The sequence below is a fragment of the Hirundo rustica genome, chromosome Z, assembly GCF_015227805.2.
Source record: "Hirundo rustica isolate bHirRus1 chromosome Z, bHirRus1.pri.v3, whole genome shotgun sequence".
NCBI classification, from domain to species: domain Eukaryota; kingdom Metazoa; phylum Chordata; class Aves; order Passeriformes; family Hirundinidae; genus Hirundo; species Hirundo rustica.
Window position 1 is genome coordinate 4184629 of NC_053488.1, and position 27413 is coordinate 4212041.

Sequence of the window (27413 nt, forward strand, 5' to 3'; positions counted from 1 at the left end):
CTTTGTATTTAATGTAATCAGCAAAAAGACAGTGAAATGTCATTTCAAATGTAATCTAAGCAAATAATTTAGCTATAAAATTTGCACAGTAGATCTCAGTATCATATGCAGATACAGTTTAACATATAACTTCTTGAAAATAAAGGTTAGCTTCATTCCCCACCCCGCTCTAAAAATCCCATAATTCAAGAAGATACTGCAAAACCCTGAGGAAAATTTCCTCTTTAAAAATGTCTTTAAACATGATTGTCCTGTAATACTTATAAAATAGCTTTTTTTTCACACTGCAGTACTGTTAAAACAATGTCAATGAAGACATCAGTCAGAGACAGTGATACACTCCGAATTTTGTGGAAGAATCAGCTCATAGAAACTGAACATTAAGTAAACATGAAAATTCTAACCTGTTTCTGTACTACGGCTTTAAATGCATATGACAAATTTTTAACATGCTGAGCACTTTTTGACATAGAAACTCAGAAGCCTATTGTTTCACACCCTTTTTTATTTTGAAGGACTTATGAGGTAATGTAACCAAAAATGAGATCAGGTTGCAATTAATTAAACAAAGTGGAGACAAGAAACAAATTTTTCTCACCCAGATTATGCTCCTCTTTTTTTCTCGTTTCCCATTTTGAGCTATCCACATAGGCTGAAGAAAGAAGAGATCTTCGACCTAAGGAAGAGAGAAATCACTATGGAAGCTAGGATGCTTACACAGCTCTAAACAAACATTTTATTAGGTACCACCTCTTTCTGTCATGGGATGCATTAAACTGTCTTTATGTCAGTAGCTACTAAAGTAAAAATCCAGATTCTTTATATGTGGATCAGCTACTACACTGTAATATTTAAAACTGAAAAGCTTTCCCCAAAAGCTCTTTTTCAGCATGAAATAAGTATTTTCACACCTAAACTCCGTATTTAAGAAAACAGCAAATTCGTAAAGGTAGGGGAAAAGAAAACCCTCAACAATAAAAGCAGCTTCTTTGTGTACACAAACCTTTTTCATCAAATATTAGCAATTAGCTAAATGTAGGTTAAAAACATAAACAAGCAAACCAAAAAAAACAGCTACACACAAACAGGCTTTTCTGTTGTTGCTGTATGGTTATTATTTCCATCTATAAAAGCATGTCTCACTGAAAATACTTTAATTTTTTTAATCTCCATTCTTCCATTTCCTATGAACTGCAGACTCACTGAAATATTTTTGAAACCTTTTCCACCAAAGCTTTGTACCATCAAAACTGTTCAAGATACTTTGCTAGCTTTTGAAATAAAACAGAAAATGCTTCAGCTGGAAGAATTTGTGTATCAGTCATAGACGAGGAGGTCTTGAAAAAGCATGAGGAACACCTGGGTAAAATTTGGAGGAAGAAGATACAGAAATACATAGAGAAGGTTGCAGGAAGTAACAATATGAAACAAGAATAATATTAAAAATAGGCACTACAATGCTACACAGAAGTCTTAGCAACTACTTCAAAGCCTTTATCTAAATATCTATCTGCCAGCACCAAAAGTTTGATTTTGGTTGTGAAGCAATTTTTCCTTCTTACGACCTTTCTGACAAGCAATTACATCACACACATCCAGCACTGAACACCTCAGGAAACTATCATCAAAAAGGTTCAGAACAACAGAATTCCGCAGCCAGACTTCAAAAATACGTACAATACCAAACAGAAAAGAAAATTATTTTTTTTTTTAAAAAAATATATTTCCGGTGGTTGGTGGTGTTTGTTTAGCAGTCCTTTTCGTTACGTTGATTAAAAAAAAGGCACACTCAAGATTCGAGGCGTTTGGTGCGGCGGGTTTGGGGTCTTTCACTGTCGTTTTTTTTTCCCTTCAGCATAAACAAGAAGTCATTCATTCACTCATTCACTCCCTAGCCACTTGCAAGCAGGAGGCTGGCTTTGCAGGGCTATTTTCGGCAGCACACACAGGCCCTGCGGGCGCTGCGCTGAGGGGCGCCCAGGCCAGGCCCAGAGCCAGCGCGGCTCTCCCGGGCTCCCAGGACGGAGCACAGGGAAACGCCTGCTCGGCGAGGGCGGAAGGCGCAGCGGCCGCCACACACACACGCTGCACCCAGCGTTACTGGGCTCAGCTCTTCCCGAAGGTCACATTTTGGGCTTTTCCAAAGCGTCAGCCGCGGTGACGGCTCCGGTACCAGTTTTGCTGCACCCGCACTGCCGCGGGCTTGGCGGCCTCCAGTAGAATTCCGCGTGGCTTTCCCCAACCCAAATAGACAGGTCCTACCACGTCGAGCTATGAAACCGGCATAGGGGATTACCAATTAAAAAAAAAAAAAAAAAAAAAAAAAAAAAAAAAAAAAAAAAAAAATTTGCGAACAGTCCCCTGCACTGCATACTAGCCTTTAAACTAGCTATCTACAACACCACACGTGCACACAGAGAGGGAAAGGCGACTGAAATCCCTACGCCGCACCCCGTCCCTGCTCATGCTCCCCACTGCAGCCGCCAGCGGCAACCGCGACGGCCAGCGCCGCGCCCCCCGCCCCGCCAGCAGCGCACCGACCTGGGGCCGCGCCGAGGGCGCTCCCGCCGCGGAGCACGGCGCGCCGGAGCACGGGGGCGGCCATGGCGCCGAGGCCGGAGGAGGCGGGCGGCGGCGAAGGGGAGGCTGCGAGCGCCCCGCCCCGCGGGCCCGGCCGTGAGATGGCGGCGGTGCTGGCGGGCGGCTCCGGGCGGGCGGTGCGGGAGGCGGCGCGGCGCTCGGCGGTCCGCCCGCCCGCCCCGGGCGGCTGGGGCTGCGCGCCCGCAGGTACCGCGGGTTGAGCGGCGGGGGTGGGCGCCGGGATGCTCGGCCGGGGCTGGGGGCTGCCCGTCGGCTGGGGAGCTACGGGAGTACTACAGCTCCCGGCAGGCCCGGGCGCCGGTGCCGGCTCTGTGCCTGACGGGAGTTGTAGTTCCTGCGCGGATGCCCGGCTCGGCGCGGAGTGTTGTGGTGGGGTGCGCCGCGCTTGTGCGCTGCGGTGGACAGGCCGAGGTGGCGTGGGAGAGATGCCCCGCGGGGAGAGTCGGCCTCACAGAATCGGTGAAGTAATCACATAATGGCCTGGGTTGTGAAGGGACCTTAAATATCATACCCTGCGAGCCCCGTGCCATGGGGGCCCCTTTCACTCAGAGCCCCATCCAGCCCGGCCCGGCGCATGTCCAGGAATGCTAGATCCACAGCTTCTCTAAGCGGCTTATTCCACCGTCTCACCACCCCTCCCAGTAAAGAATTTCTTCCTCATATCGTACCTAAACCTATTCTCTAATCAACGCCTTTGACTCTAGTCGAAGGCCGTTCCCACGTGTCCTAGCTCTACATGCCCTTGTGTATGTTCCATTCCAGCTGTCTTGTAGGCCCACTGAAAAGCTGTAATAAGGTCGGTCACCCCAGAGGTCAGTGCTAGTCAGCATATCCCCTGCTCGCTGCTGTCGGGATATGTCATTTAAAACAAACAAGTAAACATGCAGCTTCATAAATGTGTATTTATTCTGGGAGGACGACGGTCTTACCCAGACCCTGGGATTCAGGGATAAGGAAAAAGGGTCACATGGAAAAGAGGTTTATGGCAAAGGGCTAGTCCCTGTCTGGGCTTCTGGCCTGCTGTGTCAGCAGTGCTGAAAGTTTGGCTCAGGTTACATCTCTGTTGTACCCCTCAGAGACATGGAGCCCCTCTCTCTGACTGGTGCTCTGCCCATCCCCTTCTGGGGCTGGCCATATAGAAGGGTGCAGTTTGCCTGATCCTAAGCAGAGTGGTTGTTTGAGTTCTCTGGGACAGCCTACAGCACCTGCACATGCCAGCTCTCATATCCATCGCTCTCCTTTTTCCTTTGTTTTCTGTAACTGTAAGGTATCAATCTAAGGAAGCAGTACAATTCAGCAAATTGAATTCAAGAAGGATAAAATTTTGCTGCCCTACTCTCTGTTGTTGACGCTGGGTGTCCGTGATGCGTGGTGTGCTAGTCCCATCCCAGGCACCAGCATGATTTCTGCGTCAACTTTGGAAAGGCCCACGACAAGGATGGTCTTTCAGCGCTAGATCAGCAGAGGTCTGTGGGAAGGAAATGGCTGTGTGTTGCAGGTCAATTTCACGCTGAATGAAATGTATTTGTTTGCCCATCGGAACTGTTTCAATTAAATTTAATGGATAAATGTGGCATTTAATGGATTTTTTTCTTCAGGTTTTATGAAGCGTGTCATTTTCATGCTTCACTTGCTTAGAAAACAAGTGTTTTTATTTACATGGCCAGTTACGTTTTCCTAGAGATATGCAGAATGAGAACAAGCAATCTAGCTCAGTTCAATACTTTTTTCTGTCCTTTCACAATTCGAATAATCCTTTGTAAGCCAAACCCCTAAAATACCAGATTGTAACAATGTAAGCTGTTATTGCAACTCTGTTACAAAATCAGTAGTTGCAAATAAAAATCCTCTGGACACCTGTTTTTGTGACAGCGAAATCTTGTCAAATAGCTTTTGCATGATGCTTGTTTTAAAGCAGCTTGCAACACAGTACAGTTTAAGTCAGCACCCAGAGTCAATTTTGACATTCTAGACTCAATGACTGTCTCACCTCTGGTGTCTATACTGCAGCAGAACTTTATTAAGTGTCCCAAGGGTTATTACAATCCAAATAATACCCTTGTTGTTGTTTATAAATTAAAAAAAATAAGCTTTTTGTGTCTTTCTACTGCATTTGGAGCTGGCAGAATGATTCATTTAATAGTAGCAAGGACAGCACTTGTGGGGTAAGCGAGTTGTGCCACTAGGGAATTGTGGAAAACAAAGAAAAACAAAATGAATCTGTAGAAAAGTATAAAGGAGGGGGCAGGAATTTTGTGCAGAATATTTTTGTACCATGGCTTAGTGGAGAGGAATGTAGCCTCCAGTTTTTCTTTTGCACATCCAATGACTAGATACTTATTCATTCATCCTTGTACATGTACGCTCTGAAAAGCTGTGACATATTATTTGGGCTCTTTTGTCACTGATGTGAATAACTGCAGTTTTTGCAATCTGTTTTTTAGTGTCATGCCCCAATGGTCTGGCATCACACTGTTGTCAGTAATTCATTGAATCTGTACAATTAAATCATGCAGTGTAGCATAAAACTCGGCCTTGCTCTTTTTTTCTTATGGCAGGGAAGCGGTATCTCCTAACAGAAGAACATATAAAGTTACAAGAATTTCAGCAGATGAAAGTGGCAATTAGAAATGAGCTTCATGGCAGTAAAGGTAGGGATACCACTTATTTCATAGCCACCACTTTAGCATGAGTCTTAGGAAACAAACAGCCAAAGTCATAATAATATGACACCAATTGACCTCATTCGAAGAAAGAAATCATGTCTTTCTCTTGCAAATATTTTGTACTTAACATTATTGGAAGATCTAAGGCTTTGTAGAATGAAATGTATTAGTTATGCTGTGTTGAGAATATGTGTTGAGAGGCTTTCATATGTGTAAGGTGTTTATGTATATATCTGAAATGTTTGTGCCCTCACTTTTCCAGCTTTGTTAGATAGTCTAATGGAAAACACTGTTTCAGTCTACAAATCTTACTTCAAGTACAATATCAGCACAGAAAATTAACACAAAGCTATACAGTTACCTTACTATCCAGAAAAGGGCTTTCACAGTATTTTTTTTTTTTTAAATTTGCTCCCCAGATTTGTTAGCATATTTTTTTAGATTTTTTTTTTTTGCCTAATGTGAGTTATCAGTTGTACGCCCCATTCCAAATTATATATGCTACTCAGAATATGAAAAACAAATTCATATTTTCCAAATTAATGTGGAAGCAGGATCAGTGGATTCTTCCAGATTTTGTCATGCTACTTAAAATGTATACGAATTCCTTTCTTTAAGAAACATAAATATATACATAAAGCTGCTGGGATAATGATATATTGTAGTTTATTCATCCTGAATTTGGGAAACATTGAATTTACTGCTGTCTATAACTGAAATTGAATTTACGGGGTCTATAATTCCTGCTAAAGCAAGTTATTAGAAGCCAAATATTTTGCTTTATAGATCACGGTTACTTTCTGGTTTTGTGCAAACTGTATCCTTTGAAAACCAGTGAAAATATTGTTCCAAGCACCTATTTGTCTGTATATGTTCACAGTTTCTGGATCGAGTGTTTGACTTTATACTTGAAAGGTGAAGAGAAGTAATCATGGCTAGTAATACTTGATTTAGAAAGTTTAGGGAAAAGCATTAATGGCTGTTATACAGAATATAAAAATATCTATTATTTATTGTTGTTATAAGGGAAGTATTGACTACAATTATTTTACAGTAGTTATAGTAGTTATACTGTTAGCTACAGCAGCTATACAGTTAGCTAGAATAATGTAAATACAGGTCAGGTCCCAAATATTTTTGAAATTTCTGCACATCACAACCATTATATATGCATACTTGTACATATGCATTCATCTGGCTTCACAGACTTCAGTTCTGCACCTCAGTTTTGAGTAAGGACTTGTATTTGCATGTTGCAACAGATTTGTCTTAAGCAACTGTACAGGTTATTCTCTGGGATGCCTACTTTGCACATCTTGTGGAGGTTACTAACTTGGGAAGAGCAGTGACCCAGCAACTGCTACAAAAAAGTTCATTTCCCAGCCCAAAATGGCGGCAGCGCCATGAGAGGAATGGAGTTGCAAGGTGGTATATGTGATTTTAATCTTGTGTATATCTGAGAGGCTTGAAATTACTAACTGAAGGGCTAGTCTTTGTGCTTGCTTTGTCATAAGAAAATGTGCTGGATAGAGAACACTCTCTTTTGGAGCAGAAGGGTAGCATCTCCAAGTTTATGACTATTTAAAGAAATAGATAAATTACATATGAAAGTCACCAGCTGTGAAGGAATTTAAGTCTTCTGTATGAACAGTATTGAGCAGAAGTTCTTGTGGTCATTTGAATGCTGAGTGGAAATGGTTTTGTTTGCTTGCTTGCTTTTTAGAAAAAGAACATAAAATGTCACAAAACTTTGTTCCCAGTTAAAACTTTTGCATTACTTGATGTGCTCTGTAGCATTTATAGTGAAATTAAGTTCACAGTAAGCATCTCCTTGGTTTTCTAATTCTGATGTGACTTCATGTCAGAAGTCTAAGCATTGTCTAAGCATTGGCATGCTTAGAAGTTTTATGCAGTTTTCTTGGTGGAAAAAAAAAAATACTTCTGTTTCATTGAGTCTCCATGTTTTAGGTACCAGGTATGTAACTCAGGTAATGGAATCACCCATAGACTGTTGCTGTATGTGTTCTATTTCCAGATCAATATTTTAAAAACATTAAAGAAAAACTAAGGAAAAATGGAATAATTCTCAGGAATGAATTAAAAAATTTGCTGCATTTATGTCAGACTTCATCTGATGTGGAGCTAGCCAGAAAAGTTATTTACAGGTATTTTTAACAATCCAGGTAACACCCTTTTCTGTATTCTTCTTTTTGCTTTTATTAGATCATCCCAGGTTATATCTGCAGTTGAGGTCTTGCCCTAATACAGTTGCAATATGCATAGTTAATCCCTTAATTTAAGGCTGTATTTTTATTTAAATACTTTGGCTCTTCCAACCCTTCAGAGACCCTCAGGTCAAAGGAGAGTTAAGCTGTGGGAGCAAAGTGGTGTCCTATGGTATGGAGAACCAGAGAGAAAAATTTATCCTAGAGCTGTGAGGCAGAGGTGTTCTGGGATGTTCCAACAAAGACATGCCTGGTTATAAAGTGGCCTGCAACCAGTAGTCGATCGCAGGAGGTTTTGTGAATGGAGGCTTCTCAGCAAATAGGATACAGGGACTATACAGAAAAAAATGAAATGTTTTATCTTTTTGTTGAGGTATTTTAGCAGCTACTGCTGCTAAAATAAACTGCTGTATCTTCATTTGCTGTTGTTCCATGAATACAAGGTGAAGTTGCTTGGAATTTTGAAGGCAAAGACCGATTCTATTATTTATCCAATGAGGGTTACTTTATTGGTAATAAAAGAGATTATTTATTGCCAGTTAATTTATTTGCTTGATCAAAACAATAATTTTCCTTAAAATTAATTTCCTGTTATCTATATATCTTTGGCTGGTGCAGCTAGGAAAATGTGCCTCTGTCATTGCACCTACATATCTTGTTGTCTATTTAAAGCTGTTCTCCTCTGGCAAATTCCATGCCTTGTGTGATTAAATTTTTAATCTTTCCCATAGGTACCATGAACAGAATGGAATCACAGCCTTACATAATTTTAAATTTGGGCCACTTTTTATGAGGCTGTGTTACGAGCTAGACCTTGAAAGACCAGCAGTAGAACTTATCAAAGATCAGGTAATTCCCCTATATATATATATATGTATATACACACACACACACACACACACATATATTGTTCTTACTATTAGTCAAATACGAGTAATGGTGTGCTACATGAGCCTTGCATGAGCTGATAGACTTGAAGATGTGTTGCGGTAACAAGGATGTCTATGACATAAGTGTAGGTGTGCAGATTACATGGGTTTTATTTTAACACAGTAGTTAAAAGTAAATTAAATGTTCATTTGATTGGTAACTTTATTGGTAACTCCTCACTGTCCTGACTTTTTTATACTTGCTCTATTTTCTCTCCAGAATTTGCGTGGTTTTTTCTCAGACAGTACATCATTCCATATTTTGATGACTATGTTGTTTAAAAAGGGCCATTTTGAAAGTAAGTACAGTATTTGCTAAGGCAAATCAATTTTGAGGAGGATGCTCCTCACTGTAAGTGGTGGTGGGGGTGTGTGTTTATATTTATATTTGCTGATTGACTATGGTTTTAGATGGCCAAACATAATGTAAATAACTGTAGATGTGAATAAGTTGCACTGTAGTGTGTAATAAAAATGGAAGGGTCTATTTGTTTCATACTTCCCATAGAATTCTTGCAAATCAAGTTCCACAGAACTCTTGTTATCCAAGAGAGCTTTTTCCCCATGCCCTCTTCACTAAAGTGTTACTTTTCTTTGCTTGGTAATTTCCCATAGCATTTTTTTATTTCTCTATTCAAAATCTGGGTTTTGTGAGCTTTGGAATATTAATTTCATCAACATTTTTCTTCTCCATTCTGCATTTGTGTCAGAGCAAGGATGAGGACCTTTTTTCCAAAACCAGACTATTCTTCTCTTTGTTTGTCTTACTTGTGTCTTTACACAGAATGGCTACTGCAATGTAGAAGTCCAGTGCTTCAAATCAGTTTGTCTTTTTGTGAAGGCAAGGAGGAATCATCTGACCTAACTTAAAAGACTTTCCATGAGAAAACCTTAAAGCTTTTCAAGCAAATCCCTTTATTTGATATTTGTTGAACACATAGTGTCTAGTCTCCTAATATTTGACAAATTTAAGTCCAGCAGTTGTCCTGAAAGTTGAGACTGAGCCACTGTAAGAGAAACCTAGATCAGCACCTAAATGCAGCATTGTGGAATGGACCATGTGAGTTATTGAGGAGATGCTTTGTAGTTTGCCTGCAGTGGTGGAAGCTTTCTGGACAGTTAAGAACAATGAGGGTAGCTTTGTCAAGTATAGAGATTTTAGTTTTAGATTTTCATATAAAAATAATAGAAGAATAAGGCCATGTGCTAGTGTAAACTGAAAACCTCCTCGCTAAATTGGAAGAGATCCAAATGACTCTGCGTTAAACTTTTTGAATTTTTCAAACAGACTTCAGTTTACATTCATATTTTAAAATAAACTTATGGAACTCATACCTTATTGAATTGTTTCTTCTTTTCAGTTATGAGAGGTACAGCCTGAAATTTATGATGTGAGTAACACTAATATATTTTTGATAGGTGCTTTGGAAGTTCTGGTAGAAATGAAAAAACAAGGGATACCTTTCAACAAAGAAACCTATCTACTTGCAGTTGCAATATGCTATAAACTGGTAAGTATTATGAATGCTTGAAATGCCTTCCCTATCTCTTTTTTTTTTTTTTTTTTTTTAGATTTTAAATTTTAAATTTTGGCATTTGTTTGGGTTTCCATGTTTTCCCTGTCATGATTTTGTATCTAGTGCAAGTACTTTAAACATTTGTAAGTCCTAAGGTGCTTCATCATACGTGATATCGTGTACATACATCTTTTCCCATACAAAATAACGTCACAAAGTAAATCTCTAAAAAGTTGCATGGACATGAACATTAAGGAACAAATTCAGTACAGCCTTTGATTACCTTAGAGTATGCTTTCTCTATGATGTTTTCATCTCTTCAGACAATACTCTGTGTGTCAGCCTCAGTATTGGTTTTATAGTCTCATTTCCTTAATGATATGTTCTGTTTGCCAGACATCCCCCATTCATTTCTCCCCTCCCCCTACAAGCAGTCTTGAACCATTGCTGTAATTGTACATGAATTTGACAAGGAATAGAGTTGTAATCTGCTCCCTACATGCCTGATGAAAATGTACAGCTGAATGGAGAAAAGAAACATAAATTAATGCCTTTAAATGCACAGGCAGCTTTTTGAGCTTACATGTATGTTTATCTCAAAGAAAAAGAGCTTGAGGTAAGGTAAGGAACTAGAATATATCAGTTCTATGAATGTTTTCTTAGAACTGTTTCCCTTTCATAGCAAAGTGAAATCCCTGAACTTTTTTATTTTGATCTTCCTCTCCAGATTTGAGTCAGTTCTGCAGTTTGAAATTTTAATGTGAACCTTTCCCAAACTCATTTGGAAATGTATTCCATTTCCACATCTTTTATAAAGACACTAGTTGGGTCAAAAAATTGTACCACTAGACTAAACTTCCTCAGGTTTCTCAGTTAACTTAACCATACAGTGAAACTGAGTGCATATGTGATGACAAGGAGTTAGCCTAAAATGGTACCTCAGCAGTAGTTTATGTATTTTTTCTGAAATTCTCAGTTCTAATTAATTAAGCTGACTTCAGGTCTGCTGTAGCTTCTTTCCTAAAGTCTTTACAAGTTTTTTTTTACGTGGCCTGCAGTTAGAACACCAGGATCCAAGGCATGTGCAACTGGAATAGGTTCCCTACTTCTGGCCCTACATATATTGTCAATAAAGAATCCTGCCCATTATTACCATTGATAAAAGGAGAGGAGGAGATAATTCTACACTGTCTCCTGGTTGGATTGAATAGTCACAATAGATTTGTGGGCCTTTTTCACTTTTATAAAATACTGTTAGTGAGGGAATAAGCTGTAGTAATCCTTTATGCACTAAAGAGGATTAGGTGAAGCTCTTTTAAAAGCTTAATCTGTTGATTCATCTCTTAGGAGGAGGAGGAGGAGAAAACGTGAAGCTCAAACTTCCTTTTTCTCATGATGCAAGATAAGACATGCCAGAAAAAAATCTTGAAACAAAGTATCTTCAAGATGGAGTACTCAAATAATACAATTAACAATACTGGTAACATTGAAAGCTTCACTGGATTTTTACCATTCTTGGTTTCTTTTGAATAACCTTGCCAGGGACTAGTACAGAAAAAATGTACAAGGCCTAACGCTCAGATTATTTCCAGTGGATAAACAAAGGAATTAATGTTTAATCTTTGCACAGAGGTATTTTTGAGGTCAACTCTTAAAACACTTCTAGGATGGTTTAAGTCGCCACAAGGCACTACCATACTCTGAGGTAACAGATGGTCTTTCTTTTAGTGCAGAAAAGAGCTATATGCCTTTGATGATAACAAAGCATTTATGTAATAATAATCAATTCTGGTGGTCCAAATGTTTCTAAATTTTCAAGGAACGTATTTTAAACCGTATTTTGCAGGAATGACACTTTGAATACTAGGAACAGAAATCAGCACCAAATCTGAGGACTCTTATCCATATTGGTGGTACCAATTGTTACAAAACCTTCCTGCTGCCAGCTTTTAGGTTTGACAGATGCTATTTTATTAGGGATCCAATCAGTTCCACTCATAATTTCCAGTGTTAGCAGCATTGGTTTGGATAGTTGATCGTTTGGGAAGTAGCAGACTAATTGCCTTTTACTATCACCTGTTGGGAATTCCCAGCAATAATGGAAGTATTCTGTGCTGGAAAAAGGCAAATATCTAAGCTGTGGTATTAGAATATATAGTTTATTAGTTTATTATAGTATATTAATTTTTTTCAAAAATTAATCCTTAAGAGAGGTTAAAAATGGCTGAATTTTCGAATTTGCATCTACACAGGTTTCTTTATTGGAATGGTACTTTTTCATTCAAAGCTTAGAAAGTATTGATTTTCTGTAACTATCTAATATAGCTTTTAGAATAAAGTAACAACAAAAATTAATCTTCCTTCCTGATTTAGAAATTATTTAAATTATTTGAAAGGTCTCCTGTGACCTCTGTTACTTTGAGTATCATATTTTGATGTTGTGTTTCTCAAAAAATGATGCACAGAATCTGCTTGCTTGGGTTCATATTGCCTTTGTGATTGTACAGTATGTTGACTTCTGAATACCTTCTGAATATGGTTGCAGCTGCTTATAGTCCTTTCATAACCAGAATAACAAGCACAACTTCCTCTGATATTTTTATGCAGGGCAACCCTGAGTCTGCCAAAATCTCTGTGAGGCTGCTTGAAGAGGCACAGCTGAAAGGTGACACGTTACCACTGCGAGCATACTGCTTTGCAATGGCAACTGCTCTCAAGCAGGTACAGTCTCTTTGTTTACAGTTGTGCCTGGGTCTCTAGAGAGAGAGAGATACTCTCTAGTTTTGTTGTAGACAGGTAGTGAAAGGAAGCTAACATGGAGAAAGCATAATGATGTAATAGCTTCAAGTACTGGAACTTTTAGGCTCCTGGAACAGGAGCATTATAGACAACGCTAACACAAATTGAATATGGACGATGAATATTTCTACATCTAAACATATGTCTTGATTCTGATACACAAGTATTTTGTGACAGTACCATCAAGAATATTAAAAAAATATGGTTAGGCCAACAGGTTAGGTGTCACCATGGATCTACTCCTGTGGATACTGCTATGGAAATGTCTTGGTTTAGAAAGACAGTTGTCTCCCAAGGAAAGCTAGAGCCTCCCTTGGAATGCAGAATGTAAACTCACTTCCCTCCAAATTATTATAATTTTGCAATTAGGGGCTTTCAGGCAAAGATATGGGAATAGGAGTAACAGTTCTTTACTGAGAATATGAAAAAAAAAAAAGGAAAATACAAATGTAACAGTACAAAAAAAACCCCCAAGCAACCGAGCAAACAAAAATCCTGGAAAAAACCCTGACAGAGTCAGGGATACAACCTGGCACCCTGTTGGTCAGGGTGTTGGAAGCAGTCCAAATAATCCTCCTGGAGTAAGAGATGTGGTTCTCTGGAGTAGAGATGGTCCTGTAGAAAATCCAGTGGTGGTGAGATGGGTCCAGTCTTCCTCTGGGAATGCAGTGGAAAAACAGGATCCCTTGTGTCCTTCAGTCCCAGTTTTTATCTAGCTGGGAACATTTGGCTCCTCCCCCACTGTGTGGAGCATCTCACAATGGGATGATGGAATGTGTCATGTCATTGGTGGGCCCTAATGGCCCATTATCAGAAGTTGTCCCCCTGAAGGATGGAGGGGTGGTGACAGAGATAAGAAACACTGCCCCACCTGGTTCTAATTGCTGGGCCATTATCAGAAGGCATCTGCCTCCCTCCACCCTGGAAGGGTGAGAGAAGGATAAAACATCTCCCAAAAACCAGCTCTCAACAGATGAAATAGAATATACATTGTTAGGTTACATAACCTAAGTCAGGTAATTAGTGGTAATTTCCTTTAAATAGAGTTAAAATGATAATTTAAGGTATTTGCACAATGATCTCTTTTAAATATTTGTCTTGGGAGGCAGACTCAAACGCTTTGATGTGTATTTCCCTACTGCCAGGGGGGTGAACTTTCTCCACTTGTTTATGCCTGGGGAGGTTTTGCTATACCTCATATGCCTCAGTACTGATATGAAGAGGCTCTGAGGCAGCACAGGGTGAAAAATGGAGCAGGAGAATAACTGTTAGGAAATTCCAAACTTTGTAATAAAGTTTGGATTTCCTCTGCCATTAATTTGTGTATACAGGTTAGGTATGTCCTGAACCTTCTCTGTTCCATGTTAAAACAGAGGTCAGAGATGCTGGAAGTGCTATAAATTCGATCTAACTCACAAATTTAAATTAATGGAGTAGAATTGTTAAACGTTTCTATGTACTTTGTGGTCTATGTGGTCTTTTTTGCTCTGTCTCTGTGAATGGAGACACTGAAAAATAGTGTAATTGAAATAAATTTATTCATGTGTACAATGGCATGATAAAGTTCTTGTCTTGCAAATGGAATAATGCTCCACATTATATTTAATTGTTCATTAAGCTGAATGAATTTTGACAGCACTTCTTGCTGTAAGTAAGATGTTTCTTGATCCCAAGTAGTATTTCTTGGTCTAGTAAATGTCAGTGCAACATTTACTTTCTGTACAAATCAATTGATGACATAGATACAGTACTGTAAATGTGTATGTCCAAAAGGTTGGAAGGGCTGGGCAGGATAAATATACAGAGTAACACATGCTGCACTTCATTACTCTGACGTGTTGAACACGTGTGTGTAAACCTTCCATCTTTTAGGTGATCTCATGCTTAATGGTGGTTGCACATGACAAACACACACAGAGTACTAAAGAGCCAGATGACATGGGAACTCCAGCATGGGGTATTCCTTTTGCAAGCTGGGTGCTGTTTGGTGCCCATGAGTCTTGGTAAAAGGGTTCTAGATGCTGCTTTGTGATTTATTGGAAAGGTGTGAAGGACAGTTGTTTTTCTTTGGTTGTGCAAGTTTTTGACAGATGTATGACTATTTTTTTTATTATTTGTGATTTCTTCCCAGAACGATGTAGAGCAAGCCAAATTGTATTGTTCCCAGATAATGAGAAACGAGAACAAACTATACAGTAATCTTAAAGTAAGTATGTTACACTGGCCAATAAACTCCCAAGTGCAAAGTGACAGCAGACCCGCCTCTTACTAGCACAGTCGTGTGTTGGTAGCGTTGCTGAGCTTGTTTGTGAGCCAACAGACTTCTTTTAGTTGGATGACTTACATTTTGAACTCAATTTCCACCCTACATTTTAAAATTACTTCCTACCATAGGTGAGAATGTAAATGCTACATCTGTGAGCATAGATCCATGAACAATTTCTGGTTATGATTTTTGCTTTCTACCTCCAAAAGATTTTAAAACCAAGCTCTAAATAAGTGCTCTGCTCACTTCAGGCCTACTTCAGCCCTACAAACCGTGTCCACATGTGTACATACAACGATTTTTTCTTTAGTTGTGCAGTCTACAATCTGAGAGAAAGTCTGCATGTGCCATGTAAGTGGCCTCTGAACTATGGTAAAGTCCACTTTATTCAAGAGCAGGTAGTGCAGCTCCATCAGAGGAGCTCTACCTCAAGCCTCACCCTTCCTTTCCAGGTTCCAGTTGGTAAAAAACCCCAAACATTTGAGGAAATGATCATTCCATCTCTTTCTTTGCAATGGATGGATTTTCCTCAGTGCACCATCTGGAAATATATTTTGCCCTGCTTTGCTTCATGTCCTCATTGAACACTTTTGTAAAAATTTGCATTCTTACGATATGTACTATTTGTGTGGTATGTTTTTACTTCATTTTTAAGGTCCTTGTCCAGCTCAGATCTGGTTTGCTAAAACAAGTAATAAATACATTAGAGGAAGCAGTGGAAGTAGATACTCCTCCCTTTGTGAAAAGAACTGAGTTTTCTGAGCAGGTGGTGAGTATACAGTGATGAGAGAGTGTTCATGGTACTGGGCTGAGCCATGACAGTGGTGGTTCACCTACAGAACTGCAGGTGCCTGAGTTTGCCCTGCTGTGGTTGTTTGGGTTCTGATGCATTCCAATGCCAAAGCAGCTGACTGGCTTCCTCTGCTCTTGGACAAAACACTTAGCTGTACGCTTCATTTTTTATCGTGGATCTTGCTTCTAGACGCTCATATTTCAACTGAATGTAGATGACATTTTCTCTAGTGGCATTAAATAATTTAATCCCTTGCCTCCTGTGCTATTTTCATTTCATTTGAAATGAGAATAAAGTTTCTGGTAACAGTGATATTGTTAGGTTGATAGCATGTGAAAGACCTATGATGCCATACAAGGAAATGTGAGATGGGAAATAGTAGCTTTTGCTATTTAGCTATATTTTACTGTGAAAGCTGTTTTTTACAGTCTTGAACAATAAGAAGGCTTCCTTCAGAGCACATATGTAGCCTTTCTCAATTTGTCAGCATTGCTACTGCTTTTCCTAATGCTTATTTAGTATAGTCATTTTGGATGTGCCAATAGAGCAAGACATTTAAGACTGCTGTCTTTCACTGCTGCCTATTAAACAAAATTAATAACTAACATGCAAAATAATAAATATTAGGAGAAGGGGAGGGCCAACCTTTGAAAACATTGCCTGTATATATTAACTGCTATATTGGAAAGAAATTCTTTAAGCAGCATTTTATTTTATAAAGTCATTGCAATAAATGTTGCAATACTTGTAGCAAACAAGTATTTGACTTTGTTTGGGAAATTTTTAACTGCCAAAAGAAGACTAAGCTTTAGTCTTAACTGTCCCCTTCCACAAAAGTTTATTGATAATAATATTTTTTTAAGGCATTTACTTAACACTTGAGCTCATACTCCTGTGCATGGCAAACAGAATTTCTCAGTCTTCTATAGTCTGAATTTTATGGAGACATTTATGGAGACACATAATAATAATTAGAATTGTGCTGATCTGAAAAGTAGATTCCAGGAAGCAATTATGTTTCCTGGATTTAAAAGGAAAATAATTTTGTTTGTCTGTACTAGGACTGAAAATAGGATTGTAAAACTTTGAGGAAGTTTTAAATCTAATAAACTCTCTTTAGTAGATAACCAGTGCCGCTCCACCATTTTGTGGTGATGCACAATGTATTCTTCATAAAATCCTCATCTTATGAGTCATTGCCTTAGCCACCTATCTTACACTGTGTATTTTTTTTTTTTTTTTACTATGAGTTACTGCTTTTCTTCAGTGTGGTGGTAGAATGAGAACTCCACTTGCTGAACTTTAACAATCTGTCATTTTCTCTTCTTTAGCTGGCTACAGTCAGGGAAAAGATGGAAGAGAACCCTGACCTTTCTGTCAAATTAGGAAATATTTGTACGAAACTACAAGCTTCAGGACAGATAACCATGTGCACACTGGAAGACATGCTTTTCCAGATTCCTAGTTCAAAGAAGACCACTACAAAGCTTTTAAATCGGAAACAATCGGGCTATCAGGGTGCCTATCCACTTTGGTCAAATCTGTTGTTAGAATAGATCAGTATTTGATGCCAAACTGAACTGTTGATAGCATCTCTTATAATCCAAGTTCAAATAAAATGCCTTTTCTTTTTTTACACAGTGAGCAGTTTTAAGTTGTTCGTATAAAATTTCATTTTAAATACAGATCGTGTAGGTTCCATGTTTCAATTTTGATCCTGAAAACAAGGTGCAACAGTGGGTATTTGTGTGTTGTTCAGAAATGGGAGTGATAAAAAGGTTTGACTTTTTCCTTAGGCTCTTGTACCAGGATTTTCCTATGCTAAATATTGTGGAAGTGAATGGATGGAAGCAAGCAAAGTAGTATGAGTATCTGACCTGACTTATGTAGTTCATGAGAATAAAATTTGGTCTTCATCAGATAGAATGTTCTAACTGAAAGGATGGAGGCAGGCAGATGAAAGAGCATGGAAGTGCCTGAACTGTTAATTCAAAGCCTGTAGACCTCAAGAGAATTAGGGGGGGAAGCAAGCATCTTTTGTTCACTTTAATATCTTTTTCTTCTAAGGAAATATATTAGTCATTTTTTCATATCAACTGGAATCATGGAAATGCCATGGGAATTAACATGGTAGCCAAGTGGTCACTTTCTCACTTGAAGGAGATTCCTGATTAAAAATCACGCCCTGAGCGAGTGACTTCACAAATTGCTTCCTTGTAATTTTCTGATACTAAGATTCCCAGGATAAACTAATCCTGATGAAAATTTGCTACTAAGTTATAAAAGGTTTTTTAGAGCAATTATGATCACATTTTTAGCTACAATTACATCATCTGAAGTGTTTACCTATTTTTTGATTGAAGAAAAAGTAAAAAGAATCTTCACTTTGTCTAGCTTTAATGACTCTTGATCAAATGTGCTTTAATGACTCTAGCAATAAAAAGCTGTTTGTCCTGTATACCCAAGAATCTGAACTCATTAACCATCTGGAATAGAAGGAGTTGTAAACAGATGTACCTTGGCTAGTATTCTTGTGCCTTTGGGTGCCTTTGCATGTGAAATGATGAACATGTTGGTAAGAGAACTTGGCAGCCTTGTGAGCACAAGACTAGGTGGAACTCAGCTGGTACTTGCCAAGTTGGGCTGCATTATCTCTCCTCTCCCTTATGTTTATTTATTTTGTCTCTGCTCCACTCAAGAGAATGTCAGAATTCAGTGTATATTTTCTGTGTATAAATATCTGCATCTGTGTCACTGAAGCCAGTGAGACACAGGAGAAACAAGAACCCATCCATGCTTCAAAACAAATGTGGCTACAGCCAGTGGGATGTTTCCTTCTGAAGCTCTAACTCTGTAAATTATTTCTTTTGTCACATTGTGTCCTGTTAATATTTAAAATGTACAAAAACTGTTACAAAGTAGATGGAATTTCCTGTGAGTGAAAAATAATTTGAAGTGTGTATCACATTTCTATGAATCGTGTGTATCCTTTTTATGATAGGTGACATAGAGTACTGTATACATTAATTTAAGAAGACAGCTATAACTTTTTCTGTAATATTGTGTAGTATGTAATTCCACTTGTAATTTTCCCTTCGTTGAAAAATCTTTCAACATTTCCAATACTATGTGGACCCTTGAGAAATTCCCAATCTTTTCTCCACAAATAAATTTGATAAGAGATTTGTAAAGGCTGCTTGCAGTGTGGCAAGGATTAGTGGCAAAAAATTTAAAGGAATTAATTGCTATTCAGTTTACTCTGTTTTTATGGACAAGAAAACCATCTGGTGTTGTCCAGTATAATCGGGACAACCGTTCAGTGTTAAAAGTGTATAAATGCCACGTTTTTAAAGGCCATCAAAGACAGTTTGACCCATTTAGCCTTACATAGCAAATACGTAAGATCAGTTCTGTTTATTTTCCTATCTTGGCAGTTTAAAACTTGTAGTAATTGCAAGTTGTTGTATCTTAGAACTGTGCATGTGTGCTTATTCATTCTAATCAGAATTGTTTAGGTTCCTATCTAAGGCTGTATCCTACCTGCAACTGAAGCAATCATAATTTCTATTAAAATTGTCATTATACCTGATGTTTTGCATTCTTTTTTCTCTTGACTACTTGTTTTCTTGAGGTTTATTTACTCAGGAATATTAAGTTGATTTTTTTTTTTAAGAAATAACATCTTTATCTTGAGAAGGAAAGGTGATGCACTTACTTCAATAGAAGAAAGCAGGGACTTAATATTAAAGGATAGGTTCAAAGAAACATACAAAATCCAGACAATTAAAATTAGAATATTGACTGTTGCTCTAGAAGTGTTGAAGAAGACTGCTTACATTTTCCCTTAGGGTAAAAAAAAAAAAAAAAAAAAAAAAAAAAAAAAAAAATAAACTAAAAAAAAAAAAAAAAAAAAAAAAGCTGGGGGAAATAAGCAAGTTCTAATATTTATGCAACTGTGTTGTATATACGAGTCCCAGAGGCTGTCACTTGGGTAATCTTGGATTTGGGTGATTATTTATGGATTCATCTTTTGGTGCATCAAGATTGTAAGCACACTGGCTTTTGTGTTGAAGAGTCTCCAGTCTGATGCTTAGTTGCATATACTTAAGTGGTGTTGACACCTGGTATCCCAGCACCCAAGATCAGGACCCCAAACTTATCTAAAGATAAGCAAATACTTATGGGTTTTGCTGGATTAGATTGGCTGGAATGTCAAGGGCTGAGATGCTAGACAGCTCTCGTGAAGACAGCCTCTGAGAATAGGATGTACACTGTCACTGCAGTTAATACTCAGTTTTCATCAATGATGAACCTTCAGCTTAAAGATAAGTCAACATTCTTTAAACCAATTAACTTTTTTTTTTAAAAAGAATCTGAAAAAAACCAAAGGCATTTACATTTCAAAGTGATTTGCTGCATTTTTTTCTCTAGGTTTCACAGCAAGAGATTCTGTAGGAATTGCGGCTTAAAGTTTCATGTGTTGTAAGTATCTGTGGTGAGCTGGGGTATTCTTGCGTGCAAAAGGATTGCTCTTTGTCATACTCAAATGTTCCTCCCCCAGTAAAATGAAACGTGAGTTTTGTGCATGTCCTTGCGCTGCAGCAGCCTTTTGGAACAGTGATCAGGAGACAGCAGGTGGCGTTTCTTGACCGTAATCTCCTGCCAACGTTGCTTCCAGGGATGGCCTGCAGTGTCACTTATGTAAGGGCAGGGCAGAATGGATGGTTTGTCCAATGTTTAATGTGTTTAATGTGTTTCCGTTTAAAACAGAAAATCCAGGCAACAGAAAGCTGCCTCGAATTGTTGGTAGTGGTTGGCAGTGACTGCAAACCTAGAGATTTACAGCACTTTGAAACTTACAGCATTTATTGAAATAACTTGTGTCAATGATCACTGCACAATGTTTACAGTATTCTGTGGAAATCCTAATCAGTGATCTAGTTGACGGGCTGTTGGTGTTGCTTCTTTTACACCAATGACAATTATAAATTCTTACATTGCTGTACCTTTAAGAGAAAGTTGGACCCCTTTTCTGATTTGAATTTTAAAAGCATTCATTTTTACATTCAGAAAGGATCTGGATTGTGTGCAGTCTTCAAAGGACTGACATCCTGCTTCTGCTTTCTCCATGAGCTTTTTTTTTTTCATATTTCTTTCCACAAACACCTTGAGGCTTGGTGAGGAAGTTTCACCTTTTTTTGTGCTTCTCTCAAGTTGATCTTCAACACAATAAGAAGGAAGGTGAAAGTCTTAGTCATTGCAGGAGAGCTCAGGAATGCTTCCAGGACTCATGAAGAGCATTCACATATTTAATGAACCTTCGAAAAAACTTTAAATAACTTGAAACAAAGATTTGTTAGAAGCTTCCAACAGTATAGAAAGGAGGCAGACCTACCGTGCATAGGTCTAAGGTTACACAACTTTGTTTTTCTTTTGGGCTTTCTTTCAAGGTTGCTTCAGGTTTGTGTCCTTCTGAAAATTTTTGATTGTGAAATAAGAGACTTGTTTGTTTTTAAACTACATCTGTTTTGGCTCCTTGCATGCCCTTCTACTGTCACATTCTCCTTAGAAAATGTTTTTAAAAGAAGATGTCATTCACCACCTTCATCTTCTGTTTCTTTTAACCTGCTGCATATGAACAGCATTTTGAACTCAGCAAATGTCTGGTTGCTTACTTGCAGACTACTTTTTAAGTAATTTCATTTTCATCAGAATGATAAATTTAAGCAGCAAGATGAACGAGGGAGACTTAAAACTGCTTCTGGTACTACGAGTCCCATGTTTTGCAATGTGAAATATAATGCAGTTTTCTTACCTACCTTTGCTTGTGCTATTGAAGATACCCAGCTGTAGGCCTTCAGGGGCTTTTGTTGTGTCTGGATCTCCTAATAATTCATCAGCATTTGCAGTAAGAGCCAAGATAGTCTAACTTCAATTCCCTAAGTGGAGATGCTGGTTTTTTCCAAGTACAGATGCTCTAACTGCAAACCCTTGTGCATGGTACCAGTAAGTAAAGTCAGCTTCAAAGTTCTTGTGCCAAGCAGCAACTCAAAATAAATGCAGGAGCACTGATATTAGCGGAAAGTTCAGTTAAGGGCCATGTGCACAGATCAGATGTATGGGATCCAAGTCAGCTGGGCCTGAACCTTGCATGAAGGATAAAAGCCCTCTGTTACTTAAAGTTAGTTAAAGGGGACTCCTTCCTATGGAGATAAAGGCAGTAATCCAGGAGCCACTCTGGAAGGTGCAGAGGTGCTGCCCAGGCTTGTTTATCCTTTGGATTTTTACCCTTTTCTGATCTTCCATGTGGGCACCTGCAATGCTACTGTGTGCAACCTGGAGTGCATTAAGGATGGGTACACTTGAGAGGAGGGTAAAGGGCAAGTGAAACAGATGATGTCTGTCAGATCCTGACCAGGAGAGAGGGAAAAGTCTGTGGACTAACTGTGACAGTGTCAAAGATTGGCTGCATGACTGGTCCCAAGGATGGGCCTTTGGCTTCTGTGAGCACAGGCACAGCAAGAAATGGTGGTTGGGTTGGGGTATGCTTGACAAAGGGGGTCTTTGCACATGAGGTATGCCAGGAAGGGTTACCACAACAGGGAGAGAACTGAGGGCACAAGAGAGAAATGTGGCAGCTGAATGTGGCAAAACAGCATGACAGAGAAGGCTCTCTCACTTCCCTGCAAAAGCAGTGCGACTTGGGACCCATCTCGAATGCTTGTACACAAATCTGCGAGCGTAAGGAATAAGCAGGAGGATAATGTATACACAACTATAGATCTAAGACCTTGTTAGGTGTTGTGTTTTATCTTCTTTTTGCCAGGGTCAGGATTAAAGGCACGAGATGGTATTTTGTGTTCGGACTCAGATGTTTATTAATTCTTACCTATAGTACAGTCTCACAAACCGTGAGTTCTGCAGCACTTCTAGCTAACAAAGAAAAAATGGAGCCTCTCTTCTCTCTCTACAAGGCCTTTTAAGGATAAACTGTCCAATTAAGAAATTATACCTAAATTATTTTTACTTTTAATCCAATAATCAACCACCCATGGCCCTCAATGAGGACTTTTCTATCCAATTACAAAGTACCACCCAAATCCATGAAGAAGAAGGTGAAAGAAGAACTTAGCCTCCACCCTAAATCCTCCATCTTGCTTTATATATATATTACTATACTCTAAAACCTTAAACTCTAAATTTTCCACCATGTGATATTATACACTTCTATTCAAACTACACACCCATAATCCCAGCGCTATCACTCAATTCTGGAAGGCTTTTCCAAGGCCTCCAGTCAAATGCAGTGTTTTCTTGGGTGTCAGGGCCTGTCAGCACAGAAAGTCTGGAATTCTCAGTGCCCAGGGCTCCAACAGTTAGGATCATGGTGATGTGGTAGGATAGCTCTCATGACTATGCTGCAGTGGAGGGATGCAGAAAAGACAGGGTGGGTAAGGATGGCAGAGGGGAGGCTGAGCCCTGTATAAAGCAGGTGCATGGATTTTGCCTTGTGACAGGTGATGAGTGAATAGGGAGCTTTTGGGTGGGGGTCAGAGGACACACGGACACAGGGATGCTTCAGTCATTGTCTGCTGCATCCCGCCTGATAAAGAAAGGGTGTGCACACACACACACACACAGGTGAAACATTCTTTAAGCAGCTGGAGAGTGTCTCAGTCACAGACCTTAGTTTCTATCTGGGCCTTAGTCATCCTGCAGGAAGGACAGCATAGCTGGACACAGTCAGTCTGGGAGATTTCTGGAATGTACTGAGAGTAGTATCTTGGTGCGTGTGACAGAGGAATGGGAAGATGCTCTCTTGGACCTATGACTCATTAATGCACAATTGCTGGAGACTTAAAGGGCAGCATTGTTTGCTGCGGTAACAATGATTCTTGTGGAGTCAAAAGTGTGAAGTTTAAGATCCTGAGAGGAATGATCTAGATCCAAAACTTCAGAACGGTAGGTTTGGGCATGTTCAGAGATTTACCTCCAGGTTCCTGTAGGAAACTACCCTGGAAGGAATATGTCTGGGGTGATCTGGTTCATCTTCAGAGGCAACACTCTCAGAGCACTGGAATGACCTGTCTCGATGTGTATAAAGTCAAGCAGGCTGGCAAAGGGCCAAAATGAATACAGAGCTCCTGACTGCGTGCAAACACAAAAAAGTAGCGCACAGAAGGTGGAAGCAGGGTAGGCTATCAAGGAGGAGTGCAAAGACTTTGCCTGTGCATTCAGAAGTGGAGTCAGGAAAACCAAAGGTTAGTTGCACTTGAAGCTAGCAAAGAATGTGAAGGGTGGGAAGAAAGGTCTTTTCTGAGGGTATTGGCAGCAAAAGAAATCTTGAGGAGAGTGTGACCCTACTGGTCAGTGGGACAGGGGAACAAGTGATAAATGACAGGGAGAAGACTGAGGCACCCTGCCTTTTTCCACCAAGTTGTCAGAGGAAAAAAAGGCTGAGAGAAATGTGTTTGCTCAGCCTTAAGAAGAGAAGGCTTTGAGAAAACCTTATTTCTGTCTGCAGGATCCTGATCAGATGAGAAAGAGATGGTGGAGCTAGACTGTTTTCAGAAATGCTGATAGGATTGGGCACAATGGCCACAAGTTGAAACATGGGACATTCTGGTCAGGTACTGGGATAAAAGAAGTTATCATAAGAACGATCAAATACTGAAAGCGTTTCCCCAAAGAGGATGTAAAATCTGTATTCTTGGAGGCCTTCAAAGCTCAGCTGGAATGTGGACATAGCCCTAAGAAACTTGACCTTATTAGACCGGCTCTGAGCTGGGATTTGGAGGTCCATTTCAAACTGAATTGTTCTGTTATATACCTGGATGACCTGCTGACTATCCTGTCTTGTGAGAAACAATGGAAGTTTTCATATTCCCAGAACACCATGATGTAGCTGTCTTCTACACAACTGTACAGAAAAGGTTCTCTTTTTAGTCTCTTTGATATTGAGACTGGTGATTACCTATGCTGGTCCCAATGCTCACTTGAAGTGTCAGGGTTATGAGTTACCGTGGAAATTCTGGACTCAAACCTGGCCTCTCTGTGGCCCCTTTTCTACCCAGAATATAGCAGTGCAAATTCTCAAATCATATGACAACCCTGTGCTCTACAAATAGTCATGGTGATAGCTAGTCTGGCTAATTCCACCACAAGGGGATGTATACTTGCAGGAGCCAGCCCCTGCGTGCACTTCAGCACCTGGCCCAGAAAAGAAATTGCCATCTTGATTTACATGAAGGTGGTTTTTCCAAGTTTTTTGTTCTAGATAGACTGGAAGTTGAACTTTTTGTGTCCTGTTTCCTAAGTGGTAAGCTAGTCCTTGTTTTGAGTTTCTATGCAATTGAGGGAAGTTTGTGGAGTCTCACTCCTGCTGACCTGTGTGAGATGCTTGAAGAGAGATTGGGGCCTCAATCGTATCCAGCAGAAACTGCAACATCAAAATGAAATATAAAATCACCAGTCTTGTGGCTGCCAGGAAATTCAGGCTAGCAAATTATCCCATTTGCTTTAGGAAGTGGGTATATCTTGTAGCAGGAGACTTGGCAGCACCAATCTTGATGGAAAATTTTAGAAAAGACTATTGCAAAAGATAACTTAATAGTAACACTTGAAACAGCCGAGTGAGAATTCCCATGGTTTTACCCCAGGCAGCAGCCAAGCCCCACACAGCTGCTCCCTCACTCCGCCACCAGAGAGATCAGGGAGATGATTGGAAGTATGAAAGCTGTAAAACTCATGGGCTGAGAAAAAGACAGTTTAATAGGGAAAGCAAAGGCTGTGGACACAAGCAAAGCAAACCAAGGAATCTACTCACTGCTTCCCATGGGCATGTGTTGCCGTGACATTCTCCTGGAGAACAGGGCCTCATGACGCAAAGGGATACTGGGGAAGGCAAATGCCACCCCTCCAGGTGTGCCCCCATTCCTCCTTCTTCTTCCCACTCTATGCATTGAGCTCGGTGCCACATGGTCTGGAATATCCCTTTGGTCAGCTGGGGTCACCTGTCCTGGCTGTGTCTCCTCCCAGGCACCCCCAGTCCCCTCCCCATGTGGCAGTACCAAAAGCAGGAAAAGCCTTGGCTCTGTGCAAGCCCTGCTCAGCAGTGACAAAAACATCTCTGTATCATCAGCCCCGAGTTCAGCACAAATCCAAAACACAGCCCCATTCCAGCCACTGAGATGAGAATTCTACTTCAGCCCAAACCAGTGCACCTAGTAAAATCTCCCTTGCAATTATTCCATCCATAAGTACTTGCAAATGCTCTAACACTTCTTTCAGCTTTATAAATAGTAAAAAAATCTTGCTCTGGATGGCAAGATTTTAAATTTTGTTGTTGTTGCTGATTTAACTTTTAGGAAGAATGGTCCTGCAGTCCTTTCATCCATCCTGTGCTGCAGAACTGGAGACAGAGAGTCCAGCATAACTTGTTACAACAGGAGAGAGAATCCGTTCACAAATTCACTTTACATAATTAAAAAAGTCCTGAGTTTATGCTTAAACATGAGCAAAATAGTTTAGGAAACTTCTCATCCTCCTTCTCTATAATGCCATCACTTGGGGAGGGGTAAAGGGAAGGGAGGAATAAAAAGGAGAAATAAAAGGCAGAGACATTATTAAGAACTTCTTCTTTATGTCTGAAGCTTTATCAGTTCTCACATCAGAATGACAGAAAAAGAGAACTGTGATGGAGAAAGGATGATACATCTACAGAATTGCCATAGTGGTTAGGTACTTTCAGGGGAAATTCAGACCACAAAATTTGCTCTGCTGCACTTTTACTACCCTTTGGAAGAGTTTAAGATTTGTAAGCATTGGCAAATAAAAACTTTGAAAAATTTTTTACAAAATGCTAAGAAAAGCATATGCTTGAATTTAGGAAAGAACCTGCAGTGTCTGTTACCCTAATGCAGCACTTTCTGGACAGTCACACAGATGAAAACATCAGCATGCCAAATCTCAGGCCTGAGAGTTTACACCACATGCACTTTTGCATGGGCTCCACTGGTTGGACTGCAAGGCATTTCTCCCTTGAGTTGTCCTGTATCTTTATCTTCCGTGCATTTCCAGGCAAAGTAGTTTCCTATCTTGAAGAATGTGATGGGAAGCACCTTGTAATATTTACATTACCAAAGTTTTCGATTTTTCCTTTTTTTACCTGTGTTTGTAACTATCTTAGTGATGCCTCTATTTTGATTTTTTTTTTTTTTCTTTTTTTTCTTTTTCCTTGCAAACTAAGCACTGAACTGTAGAGTAACTTACAATGGGAGAGATCTCTGGAGGTCACCTTGTCCTACCCCCCATTACATATTAGCAGAGAATAGCATGAAATATCATCAGAGAAAGGAAATTAAAAGCCTTGCCTGTGCGATGTAGCCATGTAGCTCCCTCTTTTACCAGCAAAACAAGCCTTGTTCTTTCATTTTACTCCTTTTAAGAAGCAGATATTTTCAGTTAGCTCTCTTGCTTTGCACATGATTACAGGTATCTCTTGTTCTTGCCTACCCCTAAAATGACTGTGAGTGTTATTAAGTATGGGCTGAGAACCACTCCAAATTAGAGCTTGCAATGGTAACTACCTTTCATTGTTTTGTCCCTAAGTTGGGGT

General features: G+C 39.6%; 2 protein-coding genes across 2 annotated transcripts in view; one reads left to right on the forward strand and one right to left on the reverse strand.

The window, feature by feature from the left end:
* MRPS27 (mitochondrial ribosomal protein S27) overlaps positions 1-2643 on the reverse strand; it is a 42955-nt gene extending 40312 nt beyond the window's left edge. The window contains exons 1-2 of the mRNA XM_040090285.2: positions 2542-2643; positions 599-676 (exon numbers count right to left, since the gene is read on the reverse strand). Coding sequence (XP_039946219.1) covers positions 599-676; positions 2542-2605 — 142 coding nt within the window. The 5' untranslated portion in view covers positions 2606-2643. The remainder of the gene's footprint in view (positions 1-598; positions 677-2541) is intronic.
* On the forward strand, positions 2544-19385 carry PTCD2 (pentatricopeptide repeat domain 2). Its single transcript, XM_040090286.2, has 10 exons — positions 2544-2787; positions 5160-5252; positions 7303-7432; positions 8224-8341; positions 8642-8720; positions 9841-9932; positions 12546-12659; positions 14869-14943; positions 15659-15772; positions 17128-19385. Exons 1-10 carry the CDS (start codon positions 2604-2606, stop codon positions 17350-17352), a joined length of 1224 nt encoding a protein of 407 aa, XP_039946220.1. The 5' UTR covers positions 2544-2603; the 3' UTR covers positions 17353-19385.
* The last annotated feature ends 8028 nt before the right edge of the window (positions 19386-27413 follow it).